Below are 25,817 nucleotides of genomic sequence, written 5' to 3'. Positions count from 1 at the left end.
TCCTAATTTGATTTTTTATTTAAAAGAAAAAAGTAAATATTAAAGCATTAAAAGTGGAGAGGGAGGACATCGTTAGGTGAAGAATCATCGAAATTAATGCTTGAGGCTTCATGGCTAGTTCAAGCCCACATGTTGCCGAGCCAATGATCTTCTCAGCTTTTCTGAGTGGACCCTTCACAGATAACAACATATCAAGGCTTTCCAAGGAAACCAAGTGCCAAAGTTACAAATACATCATTAAGACCTTCATTCACGGTTACCACCAACAAGCAAGTCTCAGAGCTTTAGTCATTTAACACACTTTTTGATTTGAGAAAAGTTCAAAAGAAGGAATCCATCGAAGGCTGTCCTATAAGCTTTAGTAATGGAATACCAAACAAATGCTGGCCCACATAGCGTTTCCAAAGCGCTTGCCATTCCAAGCTGTGTTTGATAAAAAATTCCATGAAAAAGAATTTAATCAATAGAGCAAGGTAAAAATGACAAGATGGATATACACGGTTTCTCCCACATTGATAGTTTTTTTTTGTTTTTTTTCCTTTTTTCCTCATAGTTTACTATTTTATTTTATTTTTTTTTTGAATTTTAAAAACCAAAAGTACCATATATATATATATATAAGACCAAAGTTGAAGCCAAGGACAACATTGCCGCGAAGAGTTCAAGGTCACAAAAATAATTGGCCAACAAAGTCCGCTTCTTTCTTCCAACAATAGAATAATTTTGGTTCCTCAATTAGTCCTTTACTAATCATTCTTCATTTGCTGGGTTTCTTTCCTATGTAGTCTACCACGACGGAGATCAGTAGCTTGTTAGATAAATAAATAATTTGTAGACTTAGTATAATCAATTACTCACTTACAGGGCCTATTTATGCCATTAATGGAACTGATTTATTTTAATATTTTGTAGTAGGTCCCTTGGTCACACACTCTCTATAAGACTCCAGTTGGCCCATTAGACTGGAGGACCAACTCTCTTTAAAAGCCCAATGACTTACCCATATTTTTCCTAATATTATTATATTATTAAATTATTAGTATTTTGTATGTGTTAAAATTAATGGGTAAGTGTAACTTGCAGAGACTATAAAAGGTCTATGGCAAGTAATAAATATATGCCATATGGTATTTTGATATTAGGGTTTTTAGAGATCTAAGAGTGGTTTGAGAGTAATGTGTCCAGAGGCACTACTTTATATTATTTTCTATTTTGCAGGATTAAAGATTTAATTTATCAATGGCTGCATTTGGAGGTTAGTAATTTATGATTTATGGAATTTATCATGTATGTTTAGGTCCATAAATTTTAACAATTGGTATCAGAGCATGATTAATATGCGTAATAAATTTCTTTGTAATTAGTCTTCATTGTATCTACGATGATCGAATTGAACTGTATGTGGCCATTGAATGATATGTGGGATTCAAATATATGTTCTTTATTTTATTTTTCTTTCTACGTGCATGGATCTATGAAGCTATGATCTTGATGTGTGAAGAAACATAATACATGCCCGATTGTTATTTGTAAAACAAAAAAAAACAAAAAAAAAAAAAAAGAAATTGTGATGCGAAACTAGTGGTAATCGGGTTTTGAGTCAAATTTGTGCAAAGTATATAAACCTTGTTTTAGTTTGAATTAAGACCTGGGAATGGTGGAAAATTGTTTTTTGATGTGTTTTTTAATGTTTAAAATCTCGAATTGGACCTAAAAAGTCTTAAAAAAAAATAAATAATAAAAATAAAAATTGGAGAAACCGTGGCCGAATGCAACCTGGATTTGTGAATTGTTTTTGGTTAATTTTTGGCCAAAATTGATGCCAACAATGAGATGACAACAACGGGACCAATTTTGCCCAAAATTTTTTTTACAATTTTCTTGGAATTACATGGGTGTTTGTTTGAGTTTTGGCCGAAACAATTCTTGTGTTGGGTGTTTATTTTTCTGCGTTTTTGAACCAAAATTGATATGGGGCAAAACTTTCTTAAGAGGAGAGGAATCAAAAGGCATCTATTTTGCTCAAAATTTTCTGGAATTTCTTGTGATTACACGGTTGTTTATTTTTGAGTTTTGGCTGATTATAATCTTAAGTTTGGGTGTTTGTTTTAAGCTCTCCTTTAGTCAAATTGATACTTTAAAATTGTTGCCCATACCAAAAGGAGAAGAATGGCGCCGGTATTGTAGAAAACGGTGGCCGGAATTGTATTTTATAGGCGGGTTTGTCAATCGGGTCGTGTGACCCGTTAACCAGGAAACCGGGTCGTCCTTAACGGAGCCGAAGGAGAAAGAAGGCTGACGTTAGCAACCTGAAATTACCAAAAAAAAAAAATTATTTGTTTTGTTTTGTTTATTTATTTGTTGATGATTTATTTATTTATCTATTGTTTATTGTTAATAATTAAAAAAGAAAAAAGAAAAAAAGGGGAAATTCTTGTTATTTATTTATTTATTTGTTTATTGGTTATTAGTTTAGTTATTTATTTGTTTAATTATTTTATTCCAAATTTCTTGAATTAAATTAAATATCTATGTTTGATGTATTGGATTGTGTTAGCTTTTTCTAAAAAGACTTTGTGCCTAGTTGATATAGTAGTATGGTATTTTAGGTACTCACCTATCATGAGACTTATTTAGTCTGCATTATTTGTACCAATGTGATATATGTTGGCATAGTGGATGAGATGTTTTATATTTGCCTATTCCATGAAATTGCCAATATGTTATTTTCTCCCACTTATTAACCAGGTTCTATATGGGTAACTAGGCTACCCTGTCGGTGGTTTTAGTTGCTTAGTATGATGCCTGAAATGGCAGTGGAAGTTGATTAAATGCCATGAATCGCAGGTTCTAATTTACCCTGTCGGTGATTTAGTTCAATGCATTAGATTGTGGTTATTTGGTTGAAAGTTCCTGGCCCGCGAAAAGGTATCTTTAGTGCTACAAAGACCCTAGCGATATTGATAATTTATGTTTTGTGTTAAGGGGCTGGAAAATAGTTATTGTTTTATATATATTAAATGCTTTATTGTGCTTATTATTTTCATAGTTAGTAGCATCCTGAATGTTCTGCCTATGACTGCTATGATAAAATTGGATGGGATAAATTATCAGAAGTGGAAAAAGACCTTGGTTATGAATTTGACATTTATGAAATTGGATTTAGCTTTGGAAATAGATTCACCCAAGATACCAACTAATGATAGTAGTGCAGTAATTACGAAACTTTATGAGGATTGGAAGCATTCTAATAAGTGCTGCATGATGATGATGGAGAATTACATGAATGAAGCTATATATACTAGTATTCCTAAGGTTGATATAGTAAAAGAACTTCTTGAGGAGACAGAAAAGAAATTTATCAAGTTTGATATGAATGAGAAGCATTATTATTTAGACCTTTTGAATAATACTAAATATGATGATGCTTATCAGATAGGAGAAAGGAAAGAGTACTTCAATGGAAGGTGTGGCTATTGTAATAAAGTTGGACACAAAATGATAAAGTTGTTGGTTTGATAACTTTATGTGACAATTTATAGAGACTTGATTTATTTAATAATGATATTAATTCTTCTATTAATTCTGTTGTTGTCCCTGTTATTGCTTCTAAACGTCCAAGAGTTAATGATAATTCCTTAATGTTGTGGCATAAGCATTTGGGACATATTTTTAGGCACAGGATAGAAAGGTTAGTGAAGGATGGAATACTTGCTAATCTTGATTTCTCCGATCTGTCGACTTGTGTAGAATGTGTGAAAGGGAAGCTAACTTCCAAGATTAGAAAGGGTAAGATAGTAAGGTTGAAGATGTTTTGGAATTAATCCATACTGATATATGTGGACCTTTCACTCCAACTACTTTGGGTGGTTATAGGTATTTTATTACCTTTATTGATGATTTTTCTCGTTATGGACATGTTGAGCTTATCCGTGAGAAGTCAGATTCTTTAGTTGCTTTTAAGGAGTTTAAGGTAAAGATGGAGCTTCAAAAGAATAAGATGATAAAGGCTGTGAAGTCTAATAGAGGTGGTGAATTTTATGGCAGATATGATGAGACTGGACGGAACATAGGGCCATTTGCAATTTATTTACGTGAGTGTGGCATTGATGCACAATATACAATGTCTAGTACACCTCAACAGAATGGCATAGCCGAAAGGAGAAATCTCACTTTGTTGGACATGGTGCAATCTATGTTGGAAAATTCTAGCTTGCTAGATTACTTGTGGGGAGAGGCTTTAAGGACAGTTTCTTATATTTTAAATTAAGTTCCAAGTAAATCCGTTCCTAAGACTCCTTTTGAGTTGTGGTCAAGAAGACAGCCTAATTTGCGTCATTTTCGAGTATGGGATTCCAAAGCTGAAGTAAGGATTTATAATTCTCAAATTAAGAAGTTGGATCCTAAAACTATAAGTGGGTATTTTGTTGGCTATTGTATAGGATCTAGGGGTTTAAGATTCTTTTGTCCATCTTACACCACCAGAATTGTTGAATAAGACAGGGCTGTTTATTTTGAAGATGATTTTGGTTTTGATGATAGTAATGTTCCAAGGGAGCCTCAATTTAGAGAAGAAAATGTATTCATGCCCAGTGTTGTAGTTCCTGATAGAGAGATATTATTAATCCAGTAGTTGATGAACCGGTAGTTGATCAGGATGAACCCATCATTAAGGAGCAGAATATCCCAGCAATTGTAGATGCTGATGTGCTTTTGAGAAGGTCACAAAGGACTAGGAGGTTAGCTATTCCTGATGGCTATGAGGTTTACTTGCAGGAGCATGATTTTGACATAAGTGATGATTTAGATCCAGTCACTTATGAGGAAGCCATAAGCATTTCGCACTCAAACTTTTGGTTGGATGCAATGGAAGATGAAATGAAATCCATGGCATTAAATGGTGTTTGGGATTTGATTGAATTACCATTGGGTAGTAAGCTTATAGGGTGCAAATAGGTCTTTAAGACTAAAAGAGACTCTAATGGTCAAGTGGAGAGGTATAAGGCTAAACTTGTAGCCAAAGAATTTAGCCAAAAGGAAGGAATTGATTACATAGAGACATTCTCTCCTGTATCCACAAAGGATTCTTTTATAATCATTATGGCGATTGTGGCACATTATGACCTGGAGTTGCATCAGATGGATGTCAGAACTGCTTTTCTGAATGGTGATTTATTTGAAGATGTGTATATGGTTCAACCAGTTGGCTTCCAGCAAACAGGGAATGGTAATTTGGTTTGTAAGTTAAGAAGTCAATTTATGGTCTTAAGTAGGCTTCAAGGCAATGGTATCTTAAGTTTGATGAGGTTGTCACCAAAAATGGCTTTAAGGAGAATGTTGTTGATAGATGTATATATATGAAGGTCAGTGGGAGCAGTTTTATATTTGTTGTGTTATATGTTGATGACATACTTCTGGCTACTAATGACACTGACCTGTTGGCTGAGACAAAGAGGCTGTTGTGCAACCATTTTGATATAAAAGATATTGGTGAGGCTTCTTTTGTTTTGGGTATCAAGATTGTTCGAGATAGGACGAATTATGTGTTGCAATTGTCTCAGATAGCCTATATTGATAGAATCCTTAAGAGATTTGATATGCATAATTGTTCTCCTGGAAGTGTACTGGTTACAAAGGGTGAAAGATTTTCTAAGGATCAATGTCCCAAGAATGATAAAGAGAGGATGGCAATGAGAAATGTTCGCTATTCTTCAGCAGTGGGTAGTTTGATGTATGCTCAAGTAATACACGGCCTGATATAGCTTTTGCTGTGGGTGTGCTTGGTAGATTTATGAGCAATCCTGATTCTATTCATTACCAAGCAATTAAGAAGGTCTTTAGGTATCTTCAGGGTACTAAAGATCATATGTTGACATATCGACGTACCAACTCCCTAGATATTGTTGGTTATAGTAATGCAGATTATAAAGGCTGTGTGGATGATAAGAAATCTACCACTGGGTATACATTTATCATGGCAGGAGGTGTTGTATCTTGGTGCAGTGCCAAACAGTCAGTGACAGCATCCTCGACTATGGAGGCATAGTATATGGCGTGTTGTGAGGCTACTCGTCATGCAGTTTGGCTGCAGAATTTTATTCGTGATTTGGGAGTGGTTGACTCCATTGAGAGGCCTATTATGATGTATTGTGACAATACTGCAACAGTATCTTTCTCTAATAATTTAAAAGGTACCTCTGGTGTGAGGTACATTGGTGTTAAATATTTTGTGGTTAAGGAGAAAGTTGAAGAAGACCTCATTACTGTAGTTCACACGCATACTTACAGCATGGTGGCAGATCCACTGACCAAGGCCTTACTCGTAGGCATATTTGAGGAGCATGTGTCCCGTATGGGATTGTTAGGCAGCTGAGACTACTGTGGATCAGTGGGAGTTTGTTATATTTTCTGCAGTAATATCCATGTTAAGTATTATTTATTATTTTGATACATTAATGTATGTGGATCATTATATATTTATGAGATATTTTATTACATATTTTATTGCTCCTTATATTTATAGGCCTGTTGAGACTATTAGTCTATGTATATGTGTATGTTGATCCACAGGTACCATGGTGAGTCCCTACTATCTAATTTGGGTATATTGTTGTATCCTGCCAATACACAATGTGCTCGGATGAAATGGTATTTGTGTGTTAGGGGATTGTACGTGGTTAGGTAAACCTCTACTACCTAGACTAAGTTTATGGCATGCAAAGTGCTCAGTTAAAATGTTATCATGTTTTGGGAGATTTACTAAGAGAATCTCTACTGCCTAGTCTAGTATATTGTTGTGTCCTGTCGGCATGTTATATATTTAGATGAAATGGTATTATGGTTCGGGAGATTCTGTAGTAAGTGAGTTTGGATTATATATGATGATAATTATGCAGTCCAAATGGGAGAATGTTAGATAAATAAATAATTTGTGGACTTAGCATAATCAATTACTCACTTACAGGGCCTATTTATGCCATTAATGAGACTGGCTTATTTTAATATTTTGTAGTAGGGCCCTTGGTCATACACTTTCTATAAGAATCCAGTTGGCCCATTAGACTGGAGGACCAACTCTCTTTAAAAACCCAATGATTTACCTATATTTTTCCTAGTATTATTATATTATTAAATTATTAGTATTTTGTGTGTGTTAAAATTAATGGGTAAGTGTGACTTGCAGAGACTATAAAAGGTCTAGGGCAAGCAATAAATATATGCCATACGATATTTTGATATTAGGGTTTTCAGAGATCTGAGAGTGGTTTGAGAGTAGTGTGTCCATACGTACTACTTTACATTGTTTTCTATTTTGCAGGATTAAAGATTTAATTTATCAATGGCTGCATTTGGAGGTTAGTAATTTATGATTTATGGAATTTATTATGTATGTTTAGATCCACAAATTTTAACATAGCTAGCTAGCAATATAGCTGAAAAACAGATTTCAGTAGGAACATTTTGGTTTCTCTATTTCTTATTAGTAATAGTGCAAAGCAATTTCCATCCTGTTATGTTGAGGGTGGAAGGATTTTAACTCGACAAAATAGTAGCTTTTACCATCAGAATGTCTCATGCAAGTACAAGCTTTTCATACTTAACACTATATATTTATTCATCAAAATCATTTTGTTAATTACATGTGATCATTGTGGTCCATGCATACTTTCAAAACCGTTTCGGTCCCTTTACCCAATTGTATGATCATTGTTATCTCAATCTACAACTTGTTCCATAGGTTCGAAATAAAACTAACCAAGGCAGTTCATGAACTCTTCCACCTATATATTTATTGTACCAAACATGTTCTTGGTTGTGCATAGCGTAACTATTTTAAATGATTCGATCAGTCACCTAAACCCTTTCATTTATTATTTAAAACATGGACAACAGTTCATAGGTATTTTATGCCGTGAAATTTCATATGTATATATATATATATATATAAACAGATGCAGATCGAATCCAATCCAAGCCTCAATCTTGGAATGTCATACAGCCAATGCCCAGAATAATATGTGTATTATAATGGATGTTGTCACTTATACCTGCTTTAGCAAATTAACTTGGCGCCGACCATTTTGGGGTCCTAGAACTTTTCTATAAATATTTAAAATAAATAATAGATACAATGAACAAAAATAATAATTTTATTAAATCAAAAGGATTCAAAATTACATGCTATAATACTCTTAACATTTATTAAGTTGTTTGCCTGTGGTCCATTTAAATGACAACGAATAATTACCACACCACAACTTAGTTCTACTTGGAGGCAAAAAAAGAGATAAGAAAAGTTGTAAATTTTCTCATAAAATTACAATACCATTTAAAGATATTAATGATTAGTTAATAAGGAAAACCTAAAATAATAAAAAGATCATTTGATTGTTATTTATACTAGATAAATGATTTAGTATTCCAATTTTTTTAATTATTGTAAATCTTTTTTAAAAAAAATAAAAAAAAATTTTAAAATATTAGGGGACCCTTGTAACAACTCAGCCCAGACCACCCGCATGTAGATATTGTCCGGTTTGGACCTGGGGAATCCTCTTACAATCCAGCCTTCACGGGTTTAAAACGCATCTCAGTGGTTAAGGAGAATCCTCTTCCAACACTTACCTGCCAGTCCCACTGGCCCGAGCCTCCCAGGCCTAATCGAGATATTGTCCGCTTTGGAAGCTAGGTGGTGAGCCCAATCCTTCCCCTCACGGTTTTACTTTCCCTTATGGGAATGCGTCTTATCTGTAACAGTCCAGCCTAGACCACCCGCATGTAGATATTGTCCGCTTTGGGCCTGGAGAATCCTTTTACAACCCAGCCCTCACGGGTTTAAAATGCGTCTACAAGGGAACAGCCCAGCCTAGACCACCCGCATGTACATATTGTTTGCTTTGGGCCTGAGGAATCCTCTTACAATCCAGCCCTCACGGGTTTAAAACGCATCTACAAGGGAAAGGTATCCACACGCTTACAAGCTATGCTTCATTCCCCTTTCCAACCGATGTGGGACTTCACAATCCTCCCCCTTTGGGGCCCAGCGTCCTCGCTGGCACATCGATCCAGGTATTGGCTCTGATACCATCTGTAACAGCCCAGACCAGACCACCCGCATGTAGATATTGTCCGCTTTGGGTTTGGGGAATCCTCTTACAACCCAGCCCTCACGGGTTTAAAACGCGTCTATAAGAGAAAGGTATCCACAAGCTTATAAGCCATGCTTCGTTCCTCTTTCCAACTGATGTGGAACTTCACAATCCTGATCAAATAGGGACAATATATCACTGAACACCGGACCCATGGTCAGGGCCGCCTCTTCTCCTCTTTCATTTCCTGCTCCAAGCTCGCTTGTAACCCCTCACTTAATAATCACCAAAAACCATAACGACTATTTTCGTTTTCTTTTGGCGTTTTTAATCATATATGGTAATATATATATATATATACATATATATTTAAAAAATGTATTTATATAATATTATATTTGTGTAATTGAATTCAAAAAAAATTTCACTTTCTTTTTTGTTTTTTATTTTTTTGTCTAAACATTTAAGCATAAAAAGTCAGGAATTAGAGATGATATTTCAAAAATAATAATAATAAACATAATTAAAATAAATAAACAACAACCTAAAGCATTGCAAAATACATGAATTATGTTATCATCATCTATAATAAAGGTCAAATTATATTTAAAAAAAAAAAAATAAGGTGGTCTCTAAGAGGACACTTTTCATGTAATATTGTAGGGCATGGATCTGCCCAAGACCATTATAAACATACTGTTAATGTTGTTGCTTTTGTTCTCCCCACTTTAATAAGCGCATGTTTGCTTTCTCGGCCTACAAAGAAGCACATAAATAATATGATGAGAAATTAATCAGAGAGCATATGGAAGAAGAATCCTAGCTAGCTTGCTAGCTACCTCTTTCTCATACAAGAAATAAATAAAGAGAAAGAAAGCTTAAATAATATGATCTGAATCATTTAACTAGATAGCACAGAAGAATCCCTACCTCTTTCGCCCAATCACATCTAATGGTAAACAAGATCAAGATCAAGGTTTGAATTGCTGTCCCACCAATCATGCCAGCCCAAATTCCCTAATTTATTTTAAAATTAATTCACAAATAGTAAATAATGTCAGTTCGCATTACCATTGTATGCCAGTTAAAAGAATTACAACACAAAATTAATGAAGAATAACAGTAGCATTCAATTCCTTTCTTCTAATAAGTTTATGTGCAACACCATTATTCTCTTCCTTTTTTCTTTTTTCTTTATTTATTTATTTATTTATTTTTTGGTCTAATTGTGTTAGTTAGTTTTAGATCAATCATTTAGATAATTGAGATAGTTGCAAGATCAATCACTGCTGAAGGGAGCAATAGTAACAATAGTGGTACTATATGATATAAAGAACCAGTGTAAAGTTCCATATACTCTTTTGGTTTGTTTCAATTGTGAATATATATATATATATATATGTTTCATCAATTCAGTCAATGAATCGCATATATGTATATATGTATACCTTAACTCCTAAGTTGAAAATCCATCCCATGAAATATCCAAGTGGCACTCCAACCAGATAGTAAGAACCCAAATTTATATATGCAACATAGGATTGCCATCCAGATCCCACTGCCACTCCTGTTAAATTGATCACAATTAAATTAAATTAAAGATAATTAATTAAGAAATTAGATTTTGCACAAATTAAAGAAATTAAATGATAGGTGTAATAGCTTAAAATTACCGGAGAGAATAGGTTGAATACTATTGAGCAGAACTGTGAAGGCCAAGAGTAGTGATAGTTTGTCTACTTCTTGTAGTACAAGCTTACTTGAAGAAAATATCAAAGCAAGCTGATTGTTGAAAACCATAATTAATAGCCAGAACAGGAGTCCAATTATGATGGATGTGGTCACTGATATTATTGTTGCAAATTTGGCTCCTCTTCCATTCCCAGCTCCAAGCTCATTTGCTACCCTCACTCTATTTTATTTGTCAATTAACAAATACCATTACTTCATTGAATTTGTGCACGTGTAATGATAAAGTTCAAAAGATCAATAGATAAAACAGCTAGAAATTAAGAAGAAAATTAACAAGTGCGTGAAACAAGTGGGAAAAAAAATTAAGAGTTAATTACATTTTGATATTTTGATTTTCCAGATTTTGCAATTTAGACTTTCAATTTTTCAATTTTTTAAAATTAAGCTTTTATGACTTTTGTTTAATCGGGTTTAACATTTATTTTATATAACTAATATTAAATTATATCACATTTTGAGCTAGAAGGAACTAAAGTATAAAAGTTTAAAATCAATTTCAAAAATATGCACTTTTAGTATTTTTCTAATTTAAAATTTAATATAGTTTAATACAACCTAACCTATAATAACCTTTTTTTTTTTTTTTAAATAAAGGCTACTAAAGTGTGAAATTTCATAAATAGTTTTAATAGTTTGCAGCTTGATACCTTCTCGCTTAAAAATTAATATAGACTAATATTATATAAGACAATAGTTAAATTAAATTGTCAAAAATTAAATAAGATCCAATGTATAACAAATTGAAAGATCAAGAATCTAAACTGTTGAGTTAGAAAGTTAAGAGATTAAATTGTAAAATTCTAAAAATTAAAAATACTAAAATGCAATTAACTGAAAAATTAATAGATATAAGTACATTCAATTCAGTGTTTACGAGATTTTTCTATTAATGTCATTCTCATCCCAACTTGCAATTATTCATAAGCATGTAACTTTGCAAAAGGTGAAATTAGCTAGTAATATCCAGCTTGCTTTCTACATAAACATATATAACAACAACATATAATATGCTTTTTGCACTTAGGAAGGGAAATTTGTCCCGCATACCCCGAAAACCATGGTGCATAGCCCCAAACGGGGTAATTTTTCCCCTCAAAAATAAGACCGCAGGACGAACTCAGGATAAGACCTGAATCAGGATCGGATCAAGACCGGAAAATAAAAAACTCCGTCCGAATATATTTACTTTTTTTTTTATATATATATATTTTATGTATTTGGATTATTATATTTTTTAAGGATGTATTTTATTATAATTGTAAATTTTAATCTTGATGTATTTTGTTGTATTTTAATCACTTTATTTACATTATATTCATAAAATAAAATTTTTTATATAAATTTCTCAAAAAAAAATTATATTAATTATAAAAAAAATAAATGGAAAAAACCGTCTCATCCCGTCCCGTCCCTGGTTGGAAAATTTCCGTTTCCGCCCTGTCTTTAAAGAAATGAAGAAAACCGCAAGAATGGAATGAAAAATTTCCTATAAAATCAAAGATGGGATTTTAAAAACCAACCCCTCCTATTCCGTTGACATTCCTATTTACACTTCTTGAATTGAACTAGATTTGTCCTTCGGACTCAGCCAAGTGGCAAAAATTTCATTGTTTTCCGGACAAAAAGCTTGAGCTCTAATTATATTCAATCCCCAAATCAAAAAAGAAATATTAAATTAAAAAACTAAATTGAACTAAATTAAATATGGTTTAGGGACTGTAGATGCAATGTTTATAAAATTAAAAAATAATGATGCCAATTTAATATATATATATATATATATATAGTGGTAAAAGAAAGAATATTTAATGGATATATTAGCGCAAAAGTCCCTCAAATATATTGAATCGCTGAATAGTTCTTGTACTAGTACCAAGCTCCACTGTGCATTGGACGACATAAAACAAGCTAATCAAGTATTGACGTCTACTTCAGGCTCTTGTCAATTGTCAAGTCTGTAATACTATAATAAAGTCCTGATTAATCTCAACCGACACATTTAGGCGCCACGACAAATTACTCACTGTGATAGACTCAGACTTCGATGACAAACATATATTTATGACAAAAAAGACAACCATTATTTCAACTGATTCAATTATTCATTAATTTTCGACAACAGAAATTAAACGAGTGATTTGTAATTCTCCATATAATGATACTAACAAGGCCCACAAGAATTCAATCAAGGGAGCATGGAGTTATTTGGTTAGCACATGAAAAATGAGTCATAGTGATTCATTTCACATCAACTATAAGTGCTAAAAGAATAGTTATAACTTAAAAAATAAAAAAAATAAAAGGAAAAAAAAAAAGTCGTGTGGGACTGCTGTCGGTTGGCACAAATCATTAACTGAAATGGAAAATAAATAAATAAATAAATAAATAAAGGCTGTCGACAAAAGTTAATTACCCGGTTGCAGCAAAAAATCCAAGAGGAATCATCATTTCCCATCCATTTATGCTCATGCTGCGAAAAAGGAGTAAATCTCTGCCCATCAGAAATTATCATTATCAAAAGCATAGCGTTTATGCATTATGTATACTCAAATATAGTAAAATGGACCAAATTTTATAATTGAATTCATCAGATAAAATAAAATAATCCAAATTTTAACCAATATTGAAAAAGAAAAAAAAAAAAAAAAAAAAAACAAAAACAATAACAGAAGGCAGGAAACAGGGAAATCCACAGTGTTATATACCATATGGACAAAGCATCCACGGCAATCTCCGCATTGTCAAGATTACCAGTCATCACTATCAGTATTCTGTAGTACCAGTTTTCCAAGCTGTAGATTACAAATTCCAAACAATAACAAAATGTGAGATTCAAATATGAAGAAAACAATCAAAACATTGTTCCAAAAATGAAGTAAAATCTTCAAATGACTGCTTATCATAATAAGAGATCAGAGGCTCCATGGAGATGTTAATTTGTATTATATGGACCACAGAGAAGGGGCCGGGGTTTGTACCATAGCATAACACCTGAAGCAACGGAGAGTTTGACAAACTCCCAGAGACCTGAAAATGCTTCAATGGAGAAACCAGACCAAGTCAATGGACAACCACCAAACAGTGTAAACCAGAAGTCCAATCACAGAAATCCACCAAGAGATGTTCAAAATAATTATAATACCAAACAGTCCAGTCTGAATCCTATACATAAAAAACCAATTCAATATCACATGGATCACAAGCGCTGCCAGAGACACCCAAGCAATCGCTCCAGTCTTAATCTGGCTCTGCAAGAATCTGTTCAATGGGAACTGAAACGCAAAGCTGAAGTGAACGGGTATCAAATACAAGGACACTAGCCCTGATAGCTCAGCCACATCTGAAGGCTGTCCTATTAGCTTTAGTAATGGAGAGGCAAAGAGATGCAGAGGTAAAAGCAGAACACAGAAACTAAACAGAACAATCCATGAACGTTGCATGTATACACCTAACATGTAGTACTTCTTGGCACCATATGCTTGCCCACATAGCGTTTCTAAAGCGCTAGCCATCCCCAGCTGCTTGATCAAGAATTCCATTAATATATATATACATATATATATTTATTTAAGAAATTAATAAGAGCAAAGACATAAAAGAATAACTAGATGCATACATATATGAAGAGTTTTATTATGAAATTAAAAGTACCAAAAGACCAAAGTTGAAGCCGATGATGACATTGGCAGAAATTGAGAATGCAGCGAGCTCAAGGTCACCAAGGTGACCAGCAAATGCTTGGGAGATGACGAACATGGAGTATGTGGAAACACGACTAAAGATTGACGGACCAACTATGTGCCACAGCTTCTTTGATTCTATCAACACCCTTCTTGCAAGAACTCCATCTTCTTCTTCATCATCATGATCATCTTCGTCTCTGAATCGGATTGTTGAACTTGTACTGTCTTCCAACAAAGGAACAATACTTGCTTCCTCTGTTTGCACGTTTCTTGTCATTCTTAATTTGCTTGGGAAGAAGAGGTGGTGGGGGAGTTTCAAATTTGAGACGGAGCTCAGTAGCTAGCTATAGCTGAAGAACAGGTTTCAGAAGGAACATTTTGGTTTTTCTCTATTTCTTATTGTTTATCGCAAATTAAAGCTTTTCCCAATCTCTAGTCGTACTTATAGACATCACATCGATTCATTAAGGTAGATATTGTTACTTTTGTATTTTTTTTTTTTCCCTTTCTAATAATCTTTTCTACCTAATTATGTATAATTTGCTCCCTTCCAGTATTAATTAGTGGTAGTTATAGTTTGTTTATGAAGAGTGAGTATCATTGTATTGCGGGGGTTGAATTTATACGAGATGTTTAGGCATGTAATATGCCTACATAACAAAACAGAGAAATACAAAATACATAAAACACCAGGTATACACATCCTAGTAATCTATATCATAACAACTGCATATAACAAATGTCTAGCAATGATTAATGTCAATAAGCCCCGTCAAACGAAAATGGGGAAGCCTGAGGTTGAGTTTGATTCTGAACAAAATGAATCTGAGGCTGGGCAAGACTTTAGTTAACCCATGAGCAACTTGTTCTGAACTGGGAATGTATCGGACAAGAAGTTGCCCTTGAATAACTTGGGAAAGAGCACAGTGCACATCAATTTCGATGTGCTTAGTTTGGGCATAGTAGACTTGATTGATAGCCAAGTAACCTGCACCAAGATTGTCACACCACAATAGAGGGGTATTAAGAAGTTGCGCACGCGGCTCTTCAAGGAGATGTTGAAGCCATATGCTTTCAACTGATCTGTTCTTAGACTGCAGAGAAGGAATTGTACCAAAGAATGACCCCAGAAGCAGCAGAGAGTTTGACAAAATGGGCTCCCACCAAACACTGTGTAACCCAGATGCCCAATCACCAAAACCAACCATGAGATGCTCAAAAAAAATTGCAATACCAAAAAATCCAACCTGAAGCTTATAGACAAACAACCAATTCAATATCACATGGATCATAAGCGGCTGGAAGAGACACCCAAGCAATCTCACCAGAGTCTTAAGCTGGCTCTTCAAGAAATCTCTCCAATGGAAACTGAAACGCAAAGCTGAAGTGAATCGGTATCAAGTACAAGGACACTAAAGCCCTGATAGCCCTGTCACATCTGAAGGCTGTCCTATAAGCTTTAGTATTAGAGAGGCAAAGAAATTTAGAGGTATAAACAGAACGCAGCAAATTAATAAAAAGAACAATCCCTTGAACATTGCATGTATACAACCAACATGTAGTACTTGTTCGCCTCAAAAGCTTGTACACACAGTGTTTCCGATGCGCTTGTCATCCCCACCTGAGGATTAATTTGGAAATTCCTTTGGAGAATTTAAGAAAGATAACAATAAATTATTTACCAGGAATTTTAATTGGTTCCTCTGTTACAGCGTTATTTGGCATTTTCTTCCCCTAAACCCTGTGGCGCTTTCAAATATTTTTGAGTGAGCTCCAAATAATGGGGACCAAAACTAGAAGAATCAAATAATGGTGGACCAAAAATATGTAGAAAAATAATGAAAGAGGGTTGGGTGATTTGGAATGCACATGTATGTGGGCTTCAGATTTGTTTATGGTTTTTGATTACTTGCCAAGAGTATGATTGCGCGCACAAAGAAAGATGGTCAACTTGCTCACCGCATCCCTTGAATAAATTTAATTGAAACCTTTTGGTAGGACCGTATTATCATGTATTTGTATAAGGAATTTATCTTCCAAAATATATACTATTTTAAGAATAATTATATATTGAGCCACCAATCCTCGTCCCCACCTAATAACAGAAAAAAGCCATAGAAAAATGGCTGTGGCTTGCTTCCTGATTTCCACAAGCCTCACATTTGAACATCTTTCACATTGACAACGAAAAGATTTTACCCCAAAAAAAAAAAAAAAAAAAAACACAGCACTTAATAACAGAATAAAGCCATAGAAAAATGGCTATGGCTCGCTTCCTGATTTCCACAAGCCTCACCCATAGAAAAATGGCTATGGCTGGCTTCCTGATTTCCACAAGCCTCACCATTTGAACATCTTTCACATTGACAACGAAAAGATTTTCCCCAAAAAAAAAAAGAAAAAAAGGAAAAAGTAGGCTTTTAATTAATTATATTCAATTACTAGTTGGAGAATAACGCAACAGAGTTATGCTAGAAACGGCCATAATATATTTAAACAACAAATGTTTGATAAGTTGGTTAAGTTCTCTGTGTATACAAATCAATGTCCTTGCTTTGCGTTTTCCCACTTCAGTAAGTGTAAACTTGCATTTTCAGCCTGCAAAAAAAAAATTTTACATATCGTCCCTTGGTTAATATCTTAAAACACAAAACATAACAACGAGCAGAAAAAGAACAATTAACGTTTAGAATTTATAGTTTAGAGGAATATTTATAATACCTCTTTTTCCCAATCACATCGAATGGTGATAATGATCAATATCAAGGTTTGAATTGCTGTCCCACCAATCATGCCAGCCCAAATTCCCTAAAAATGTTCAATTATTTTCGTAACAAATGTCAGTTCGCATTCCTAATATATACATGTTCATGTTCATAATTAAGATTTTATGCCTCCCTTTTTCTATCTATTTTCCCAATTATGTTACTACTTTAGACAACAAAAACCGAATTGAGAATTACAATGAGATCGGTCAGAGACATAGAATATATATATATATATATATATAAGATTTTGTTATTTTTCAAGTGCATTTACCGTTTGGAAATGTAATAAGATCAAACAACGAAAATGAATATATACCATGAGTCCTAGTTTGAAGACCCATCCCAAAAAATATCCAAGTGGCATTCCAATTAGATAATAACAACCCAAGTTTATGTATGCAACATAAGATTGCCATCCAGATCCCACAGCCACTCCTGTTCACAATTAGATTTTAAATCTCACGCGATGAAAATGAAATCAATATTTGTAAAAGCTTAATATATAATTAGAAGGGGAAATATATTAAATACCAGATAGAATAGGTTGAACACTGTTTAGTAGAATTGTGAGCGCCAAGAGGACAGAGAGTCTGCTTACTTCTTGCAGGACAGGCTTACTTGAAGTAAATATTAGGGCAATCTCTCTGTGGAACATTATTATCAAAGACCAGAAGAAGATACCAATAATTATGGATGTGGTCACTGATACTACTGTGGCAAACTTGGCTGCTCTTCCATTCCCTGCACCAAGCTCATTTGCCACCCTCACTCTGTATTATTGTCACCAAAAGGCCATTACCAAGTGAAACTTTTTTCATTTAATTTGTATTATATATATGTACACTATAATTATATACTAGTGGGATCCATTCTAGTTATTAATTATTAGTGGTTTATTAAACTTTTTAAAAGTTCATTGAAATTTTTTTCCCATGAAAGTCTTGATTACATCAAAACTGTATATGTTCTTTCAAGTCAGGCGTAACCAGAAAGTACATACCCGTCCTTTGAATAGAATTCTTGGAAGCAGAAATAAGTAGTAATTCATCAACCGAGTAGAACAGAAACCTTTAGTTTGTAAAAATCAGCCCCAATAATAATGCAACATATATTTCTTAAATATATATGCTAATTAACACTTTAGCTGGCTGTCCTATGCGACTTGACTAATTAGCCATCGTTTCCCACAGTACTAAAAAATTTAATTAGGCGACTGTATTGCTTTATTAGGACTCTAAGCCCTGTTCTTCAGCCGCACATTTAGACGCCACAAAAAAAGTCAATTTCCTAGTCTATTATGAGTATGACTATGGTGTGGTGGTTATATAATAATTAGTGATAAAAGCATAATTCATAAAAAAAAAAAATAAGAAAAGGGAAAAGAAAAATAGTGAGAAAAGTACACTCAATATTTGACTACAACAAAATAGAAAATTACATGATGTAATCAATGAAGCTAGCAATGCACTATCAATAGATTGACAAATCATTAAAATTAACAACAAACAAACAAACAAAATTAATAGTCCAAAGGTAACTAAAATACCCGGTACCAGCAAAAAACGAAAGAGGAAGCATCATCTCCCATGTATTTATGGTCATGCTGCAAAAGAAGCCAAATTTTAGTCTTGTATTTAGAAATCATCCAGAACCAAAAATCTGTGTCATATCCTCTCTTGAAAAACTAAACCAAAAAGAGATATCTAATTCATCAGAAAAATGGTAGGTATTTTTGTCAATACATACCAAATGGACAAAGCATCCACAGCGATCTCTGCATTGTTTAGACTTCCAGCCATCAATATCAGTATTGTGTAGTACCAGTTTTCCAAGCTGTACATTAAAAATGGAAAAACCACACAAATTCAGAGATTTAATTGATTCAGATTGGAAGAAAACAGATTGTTAAAATGAACTGAATGCTATATCTGTGCGATGGGAATGTACCAGAGCATGACACCTGAAGAAGCCGAGAGTTTGACAAACTCCCAGAGACCAGAAAATGCTTTAGTGGAGAAACCAGCCCAAGTCAAGGGACACCCACCAAACACAGTGTAACCCAGATGCCCAATCACCAAAACCCACCAAGAGAAATTCATAGTAATCGCAGTACCAACAACTCCAAGCTGAAGCTTATACACAAACAACCAGCTGACAAATAAATGAACTGCCAAAGATGCCAGGGATACCCAAGCAATCACTAAAGTTTTAAGCTGGCTCTGCAAGAATGTCAGCAATGGGAACTCAAAAGCAAAGCTGAAATGCAATGGTATCAGACAAATTGCTGCTACACCTGATATGTCTGCCACATCATGAGGCTGTCCCAGAAGCTTTAGAAATGGCGAGGCAAAGAGATACAGAGGCAAAACCAGAATACCGCAAAGGAACAGAACAACCCACGAACGCTGCATGTATACACCCATCATGTAGTACTTCTTTGCCCCAAAAGCTTGCCCACATAGCGTCTCTAAAGCACTTGCCATTCCCAACTGGTGGTTAACCAAATCAGATGATAATAATAATAATAATAATTAATAATTTACCACACACAACAAATTTTAAAGATTTCCCCTCCACCTCAATGCTTCGAACCCACGACTCCAATGTAATGATAATATAATAATAATAATAATGCAGAACCAAAACAGAGGAGGTGATATTAATTAATTACCATGAGACCAAAAGAGAAGGCGGCAATGACATTGAAAGCAATGGAGATCGCAGCGAATTCATGATCACTGAGATGGCCGGCGAAGGCTTGTGTGATGACGAACATGGAGTAGGAGACAATGCGGCTAAAAATTGCAGGACCAACTATGTGCCACAGCTTCTTTGATTCTATCCACACCTTACGTACAAGAATACCATGATCTTCGTTTTCATGCTCATGATCTGGTTTTTCTTTTAGTACAACAGTTGAAGAAGCTAATAATTCTTCCAACAAAGGAACTTTTGCTTCCTCTGCCATTATTTTTTTCTGCGTTTTTTCTTCCCTTTTTTTCTGATGGGTTTTGGATTTTATGTGTAGAGAGAGAAGGAAGAAAAGGCTAAAGCAAAAATCAGTATGCAATTTATCAGTTTTGTCTTCCTATAAATAATGACTTGGAAAAATGAATCGGGTTTTAGCATTTTTGTCATTAAATTCAAATGTTGGACTGTCAGCCACTGAGAAGGTGCCATTTGGCATTGTCGTTTTCTGTCAACAGTTGAAAATTTACAATTTGGAATCTACAGTGGCAGTTTTGTAAAAATCGTTGTTAATGAATGTACCTGTACGCTTCCATTTTGTCATTCTATTTTAGCAAGCCAGCCAGAAGTACTTGGAGCATTAGGAATGATATCTCAAAAGATTAGAATGATAAGAAGCGCTATCATTCCTAATTCTCCAACTCTATCTCTGAATTTACCCAAAAAAAAATTTAAAAAATCTCTGATTGATATTATAATTGTTAATTTTTTATGCAACGTATATCTGTTTAGCACGTACGGTTCAATGTAATTGTATAATATTCTAACAATTAAAGCAATACCATTATGATTTTCTATCGCAATGTTATTACTTTCTCCTGTATAGTATCATAGCATCTTGTACCATATATATATATATATATGTACATATAAACTATCCAAGGCCTAGCTGACTCTCTTGCCTTAGCCAGTGAACCCCTTGGTAATGATGAACTCATCTTTCACATTCCCAACGGTCTTGGTTCCGAATATAAGGAAAATTCTACTACCATATATGCATTATATTGCCGGGGACACTCCCATTTCATTTGTCGAGCTGAACAAGAATAAACTCGCTGATTATGAAGCCTTCTTGAAACCCACCCGCAAAGGTTGATCGGCAAGGCCAAAGTCAACCTAATAATTCATCCAAATTCATATTCTGATTATCAAAGCAAAGGTTCTACCTGCTCTAGCTGATCATGAGTCATTCGTCAAGTTTGCAATATTCCGAATCATAGTGCTCGAACCTACTGCAAATTGTTTGATGTTGTTCTTGTTGAAAGAGGAAAACGAAAAAGAAAAAAAAAAAATCTCTGTTTTTATTGAATGCTATGTTTCTTACGGCTTACCAAAAACCAGCAAAACAAAAAAAACCAGCAACATATTTATACTAATTCCTAACCCTATTTGCATAAAGAAAACTTGGACTTTAAGAAAAAAAACTTGGACTAAACTTGGACTCTAAGTAACTAAGGCCCACAAAATTAATAACCAAAAAATAAATAAAAATCAAGTTTATATTTCAACACCCCCTTAAACTTGATTAGTTATTCTGACGAGACTTCTCAATTTAACAAAGACTTCATGCTTGAGAGGCTTGGTAAAAATATCAGCTACTTGATCTTGAGACTTCACATACTCCAACTGTACATCTCTTTTGATAATTCATTCTCTAATATAATGATAACGTATGTCAATATGTTTGCTTCGATCATGAAAAACAAGATTCTTGGCAAGGGCTATTGCTAACTTGTTATCCACGCATATCTTGGTTGGTTCTTTTTGTGGACAACCCAACTTCTTTAACAAGTTTTGAAGCCAAATTACATGGCAAACACATGAAGTGGCAGCTACATACTCTACTTCACATGTTGAAAGAGTAACAATTTACTGCTTCTTTAACATCCATGTAAAAGCTGTATCTCCCAAATAAAATACTATACTTTTACGATCATCTATATCTCCACCCCAATCACTATCACTATATCCAACAAGCTTGTAATCATCCGAAGGTGAATAATACAAACCAAAACTTATTGTACCTTTTAGATAGTGAAGAATTCTTTTTGCAACCTTCAAATGAGTTGTTGTTGGATTCTCCATGTAGCAACTTATAACTCCTATTGCATTGAGAATGTATGGCCTTGTGCATGTCAAATATCTTAAGCTTCCAACCAAGCTTTTAAAAAATGTTGGATCCACTTTTTCTCCTTCCTCATGCTTCGATAACTTAATTCTACATTCTATTGGTATACCAACTGGATTTGCATAATCCATCTTGAACTTCTTAAGTACCTCCTTAGCATAACCTTCTTAAGTAATTAGAATGCCTTCATCTCCTTACTTTACTCCAATGCCAAGATAATAAGACATGAGCCCAATATCGGTCATTTTGAATTCTTTCGTCATCTCCTCCTTAAACTCGGCAAACATACTTGGATTGTTGCCCATGAATATTAAATCATCCACATACAAGCACACGATCAATATATCATCACTCCTAATTTTAATGTAAAGTGCATGCTCATATGGACATTTGATAAAATTTCTTTCTTGAAGATACTTGTCAATTCTAACATTCCAAGTTCTTGGTGCTTCCTTCAACCCATAGAGTGCTTTCTTCAACTTTAAGACTTTGTCTTCTTGTCCCTTGATTTCATACCCTTGTGGTTTCTCTATGTTAACTTCTTCTTCAAGAACTCCATTCAAGAACGCAGACTTCACATCCATTTGATTTATTCTCCAATTGTGTTGAGCCGCCAATGAGATGATTAATCTTACCATTTTTAGGAGTGCAACAGGAGCAAAAATTTCATCATAGTCTATGCCAGCCCTTTGACTATAGCCTTTCGCCACCAATCTTGCCTTGTACCTTTCAACCTCACCTGTAGCATTCTTCTTGGTCTTATACACCCACTTCACACTGATAGCATTGCTTCCTTTTGGAAGAGAAGCTGGTTCCCATGTATCATTCTTCTTAATTGCTATTATCTCCTCATCTATGGCATTCCTCCAATTCTTGTCTTCCATTGCCTCTTAAAAGTTCACGGGTTCAAAATCAACAAATAAATAAAATAAGGTGAGATCATCTTGGTTTTCGGTTACCTCATAGATCTCTTACAAACTCTTGAACCGTGGGACTCTTTCACTTGAACTTTCACCTTCTTGAAGACCCGCGGTTGGTGAAGCTAGTGAGGTGATTGGCCCCTCTCTTGTTAGCTCCATCCTTGTTTGCTCCATTTCTTCATCTTCAACATATGGGAAAAAATTGTAATTTTCCTCATGTAATTCTCAATCCCACTCTTCTTCTTCATTGAATATAACATCTTGGCTGATTATTGTTTTTCCACTCTTAGGATTGTAAAGCTTATACCCTTTGGAGTTTATGTCATAACCAATGAGAACATACTTCTCACTTTTATCATCCAATTTGCCTCTTTTCTCATTAGGCACATGCACATGAGCTATGCTTCCAAACACTCTTAGATGAGAGATACCTGGCTTGTAACACCCCGTCCCGAACCATGTCGAAATTTTTGCACGTTGATCGAGGTTGACCATTGGAATTCTGGGTTGACTGAGGTACCGTTACGAAGTACACATTGGCACGAGTTCGTAGACTGGTAGCATGTTCAAAACGGAGCTACGGTTTGAAAGTTATGAGCAAAACAAGTTAAGGTCCAAACTGTCCAAGGGGTGCCGGAGTTGACTTTTTATTCATGCAAGGTTGAGCGTTGACTCATGCATGGTTGTGAAGTGCTCATCGATACGAGTCCGTAGACTAGCGGCACGTCCGATTTGAACATGTGATTTGAAAGTTATGGACCTGTAAAGTTTTTCAAATACTGTATTATTTTATTATTATTTTAAAACGCGTAACGATGTGCCACGTGTGACTTAATGAAGGGGGCCATGTGTCACCATGGTGAAATGCCACATGTCAACCATGTGTAAAATCAAATTATTTTTATTATTATTTTAAATAATAATATTTTTATTTAATTAATTTGAATTTATTTGTTTTATTTTCCCTTTTATTTTTCTTTTTCTTTTTCTTTTCCCCACCTGGGAAAACACCATTTCTTTTTTTTCTTTTTTTTCTTTTTCTTTTTCTTTTCTTTTTTCCTTTTTTTCCTTCTTCTTCCTCGAGCACCAAAACACAAAACACACAGTTTTTTTCTCCCACCGGCCGTCCCTCTCTCTCTCCTTGCTGCACTTTTTTCGGCCACCCATACAGTACACGCGCCGGCCACCGTCCAAGCCCACCACCTCGCGACCTCGGCCACCAAATTTCCCGGCCAGCCGCCGACGGACGCGCCCAGATCGGGCTGGCGAAGTCGCGGCGGCGAGGTGAAATTTTTCCGGCGATTCTCGCCGTTTCCGACCAAACTAGCCCGTCCCATACCCCTATCCCACTATTTTCAACCGCTCTGAGTCCATTTCCGGGGTTAGATTGCCCAAAATCCCCACCGTTTGGAAGATCCCTCAAGATCAAAACCGGCCGAAGCTTCCCGACCAAATTCCGGCCACCTCCGGCGGAATTGGGGTCGATGGAGACCGGATTGGTGATCCTCGTCCTGCGAGCTTCGATTTGGTATATTATTCGACCATTTTGGTTAAAGTTTGTGTTTGACCCCCCAGGTACCAGGTATTATTTACCCGAATAAAATATTAATTTATTTGACTGTCTGTGAATTTTGTTCTAGGAGCACCGGTGAGTCGTGAAATTGATTCCGTGGTGGATCATGGTTTAATTGCGTGTTCCAGGTGAGTGACCCACCTTTAAAAATATTTTAGGGGTGATTAATTGTATTTATGTGGTATTAATTTGATATCTGTAAATTGTGCTCATGTGGTGTATTTTAAATACAATCGGGAAAAATATTATTTTATATATATAATTACCCATTGGTGTTGAATGAAATTTTGGGGTCATTAGAAATTCCCGATTATTATTTTATTGTAATTAAATGGTATTTATTACACATGAGCAAGTATTTTCAGTAATTATTTGTGTCTGGATTTTACATCATTTTTGGACAATTAATTATGTTTAATTGGTATTTAAATTATGCTCATGTGGTTCAAATTGGTTATGGTTTTATTGTGGTTTAATTTATTATTATGCATGAGCAAAGTGGATTTCGATATTAATTGTACGTGATTTTAAGTAATATTTTTCGGGCATAATTGGGTTAAATATTTTACGAAAAATATTTGTTTAAATTTTATAAATTATGCCCGCGGTATTTTTATGATTGCATCTCGTATTTCGAGAAAATTGTGGTTTGTTGTTATCGCTGTTTCGTACCGGGTTGTTAAATAAAAATGTGTGGGATGGTAAGTGTGAGAATTTAATGTATTTCCCACGGTAATTTTGGAAAACGGTACGGTTGGTTATTATTGTTTATTTTTAGACGCACTCATACAGTATTGGTGTTCTGGTGTATGGTGTATGGACACATGGTAGCACGCGGTTATTATGTGGTTTAGCGTGCGGTTATTACTTCACCCGTGAGTTGCCATTGGACCGTGGGCAGGCAAGGTTATTGTTGTGCACAGCCGCCCCCCTCCTTGGCCGGGTTGATGGTTTTAGCAGCGGTACTGTCTGGACGCCGAAGTGACCGTTGCAGGTTTCTCTCTTTAACCCCCCCGCCAGTCGGTGCTCAGGACGCTGGGTATCGGAGGGCAGCACCGGTATATGGTGTGGTGCGTCGGTGTAGATTGCAAATAATGTTTTAAACCCCAAAGGTGTTCTGAAATTATTTATTATAATTTATTACAGTTTATTTATG

The 25,817-nt window shown here is 34.8% G+C and overlaps 1 protein-coding gene and 1 pseudogene across 1 annotated transcript; both read right to left on the bottom strand.

Annotated features, from left to right (window-relative positions):
* Positions 1 to 9,566: 9,566 nt before the first annotated feature.
* Positions 9,567 to 14,954, bottom strand: LOC107425238 (protein DETOXIFICATION 27-like; annotated as a pseudogene).
* A 2,038-nt stretch (positions 14,955 to 16,992) lies between these two features.
* On the bottom strand, positions 16,993 to 20,326 carry LOC107425204 (protein DETOXIFICATION 27-like). The gene is made up of 8 exons (XM_016035159.3): positions 19,964 to 20,326; positions 19,240 to 19,781; positions 19,039 to 19,125; positions 18,839 to 18,895; positions 17,824 to 18,062; positions 17,609 to 17,727; positions 17,246 to 17,332; positions 16,993 to 17,122 (listed from the first exon to the last, which is right to left on the bottom strand). Exons 1-8 carry the CDS (start codon positions 20,258 to 20,260, stop codon positions 17,066 to 17,068), a joined length of 1,485 nt encoding a protein of 494 aa, XP_015890645.1. The 5' UTR covers positions 20,261 to 20,326; the 3' UTR covers positions 16,993 to 17,065.
* Positions 20,327 to 25,817: the final 5,491 nt, after the last annotated feature.

This window comes from Ziziphus jujuba, chromosome 7, assembly GCF_031755915.1.
Source record: "Ziziphus jujuba cultivar Dongzao chromosome 7, ASM3175591v1".
Classification (NCBI taxonomy): domain Eukaryota; kingdom Viridiplantae; phylum Streptophyta; class Magnoliopsida; order Rosales; family Rhamnaceae; genus Ziziphus; species Ziziphus jujuba.
Note: the sequence above shows the minus strand (reverse complement) of the source record. Positions and strands in the feature narration are given on the sequence as shown.

Coding starts and splice junctions, on each gene's coding strand:
- LOC107425204 (XM_016035159.3), bottom strand. CDS start 20,260: ATGGCAGAGGAAGCAAAAGTTCCTTTGTTGGAAGAATTATTAGCTTCT. Junction 19,126..19,239: donor TCTTCAGGTGTCATGCTCTG/GTACATTCCCAT, acceptor TTTAATGTACAG/CTTGGAAAACTGGTACTACA. Junction 18,063..18,838: donor TCGTTTTTTGCTGGTACCGG/GTATTTTAGTTA, acceptor ACAATAATACAG/AGTGAGGGTGGCAAATGAGC.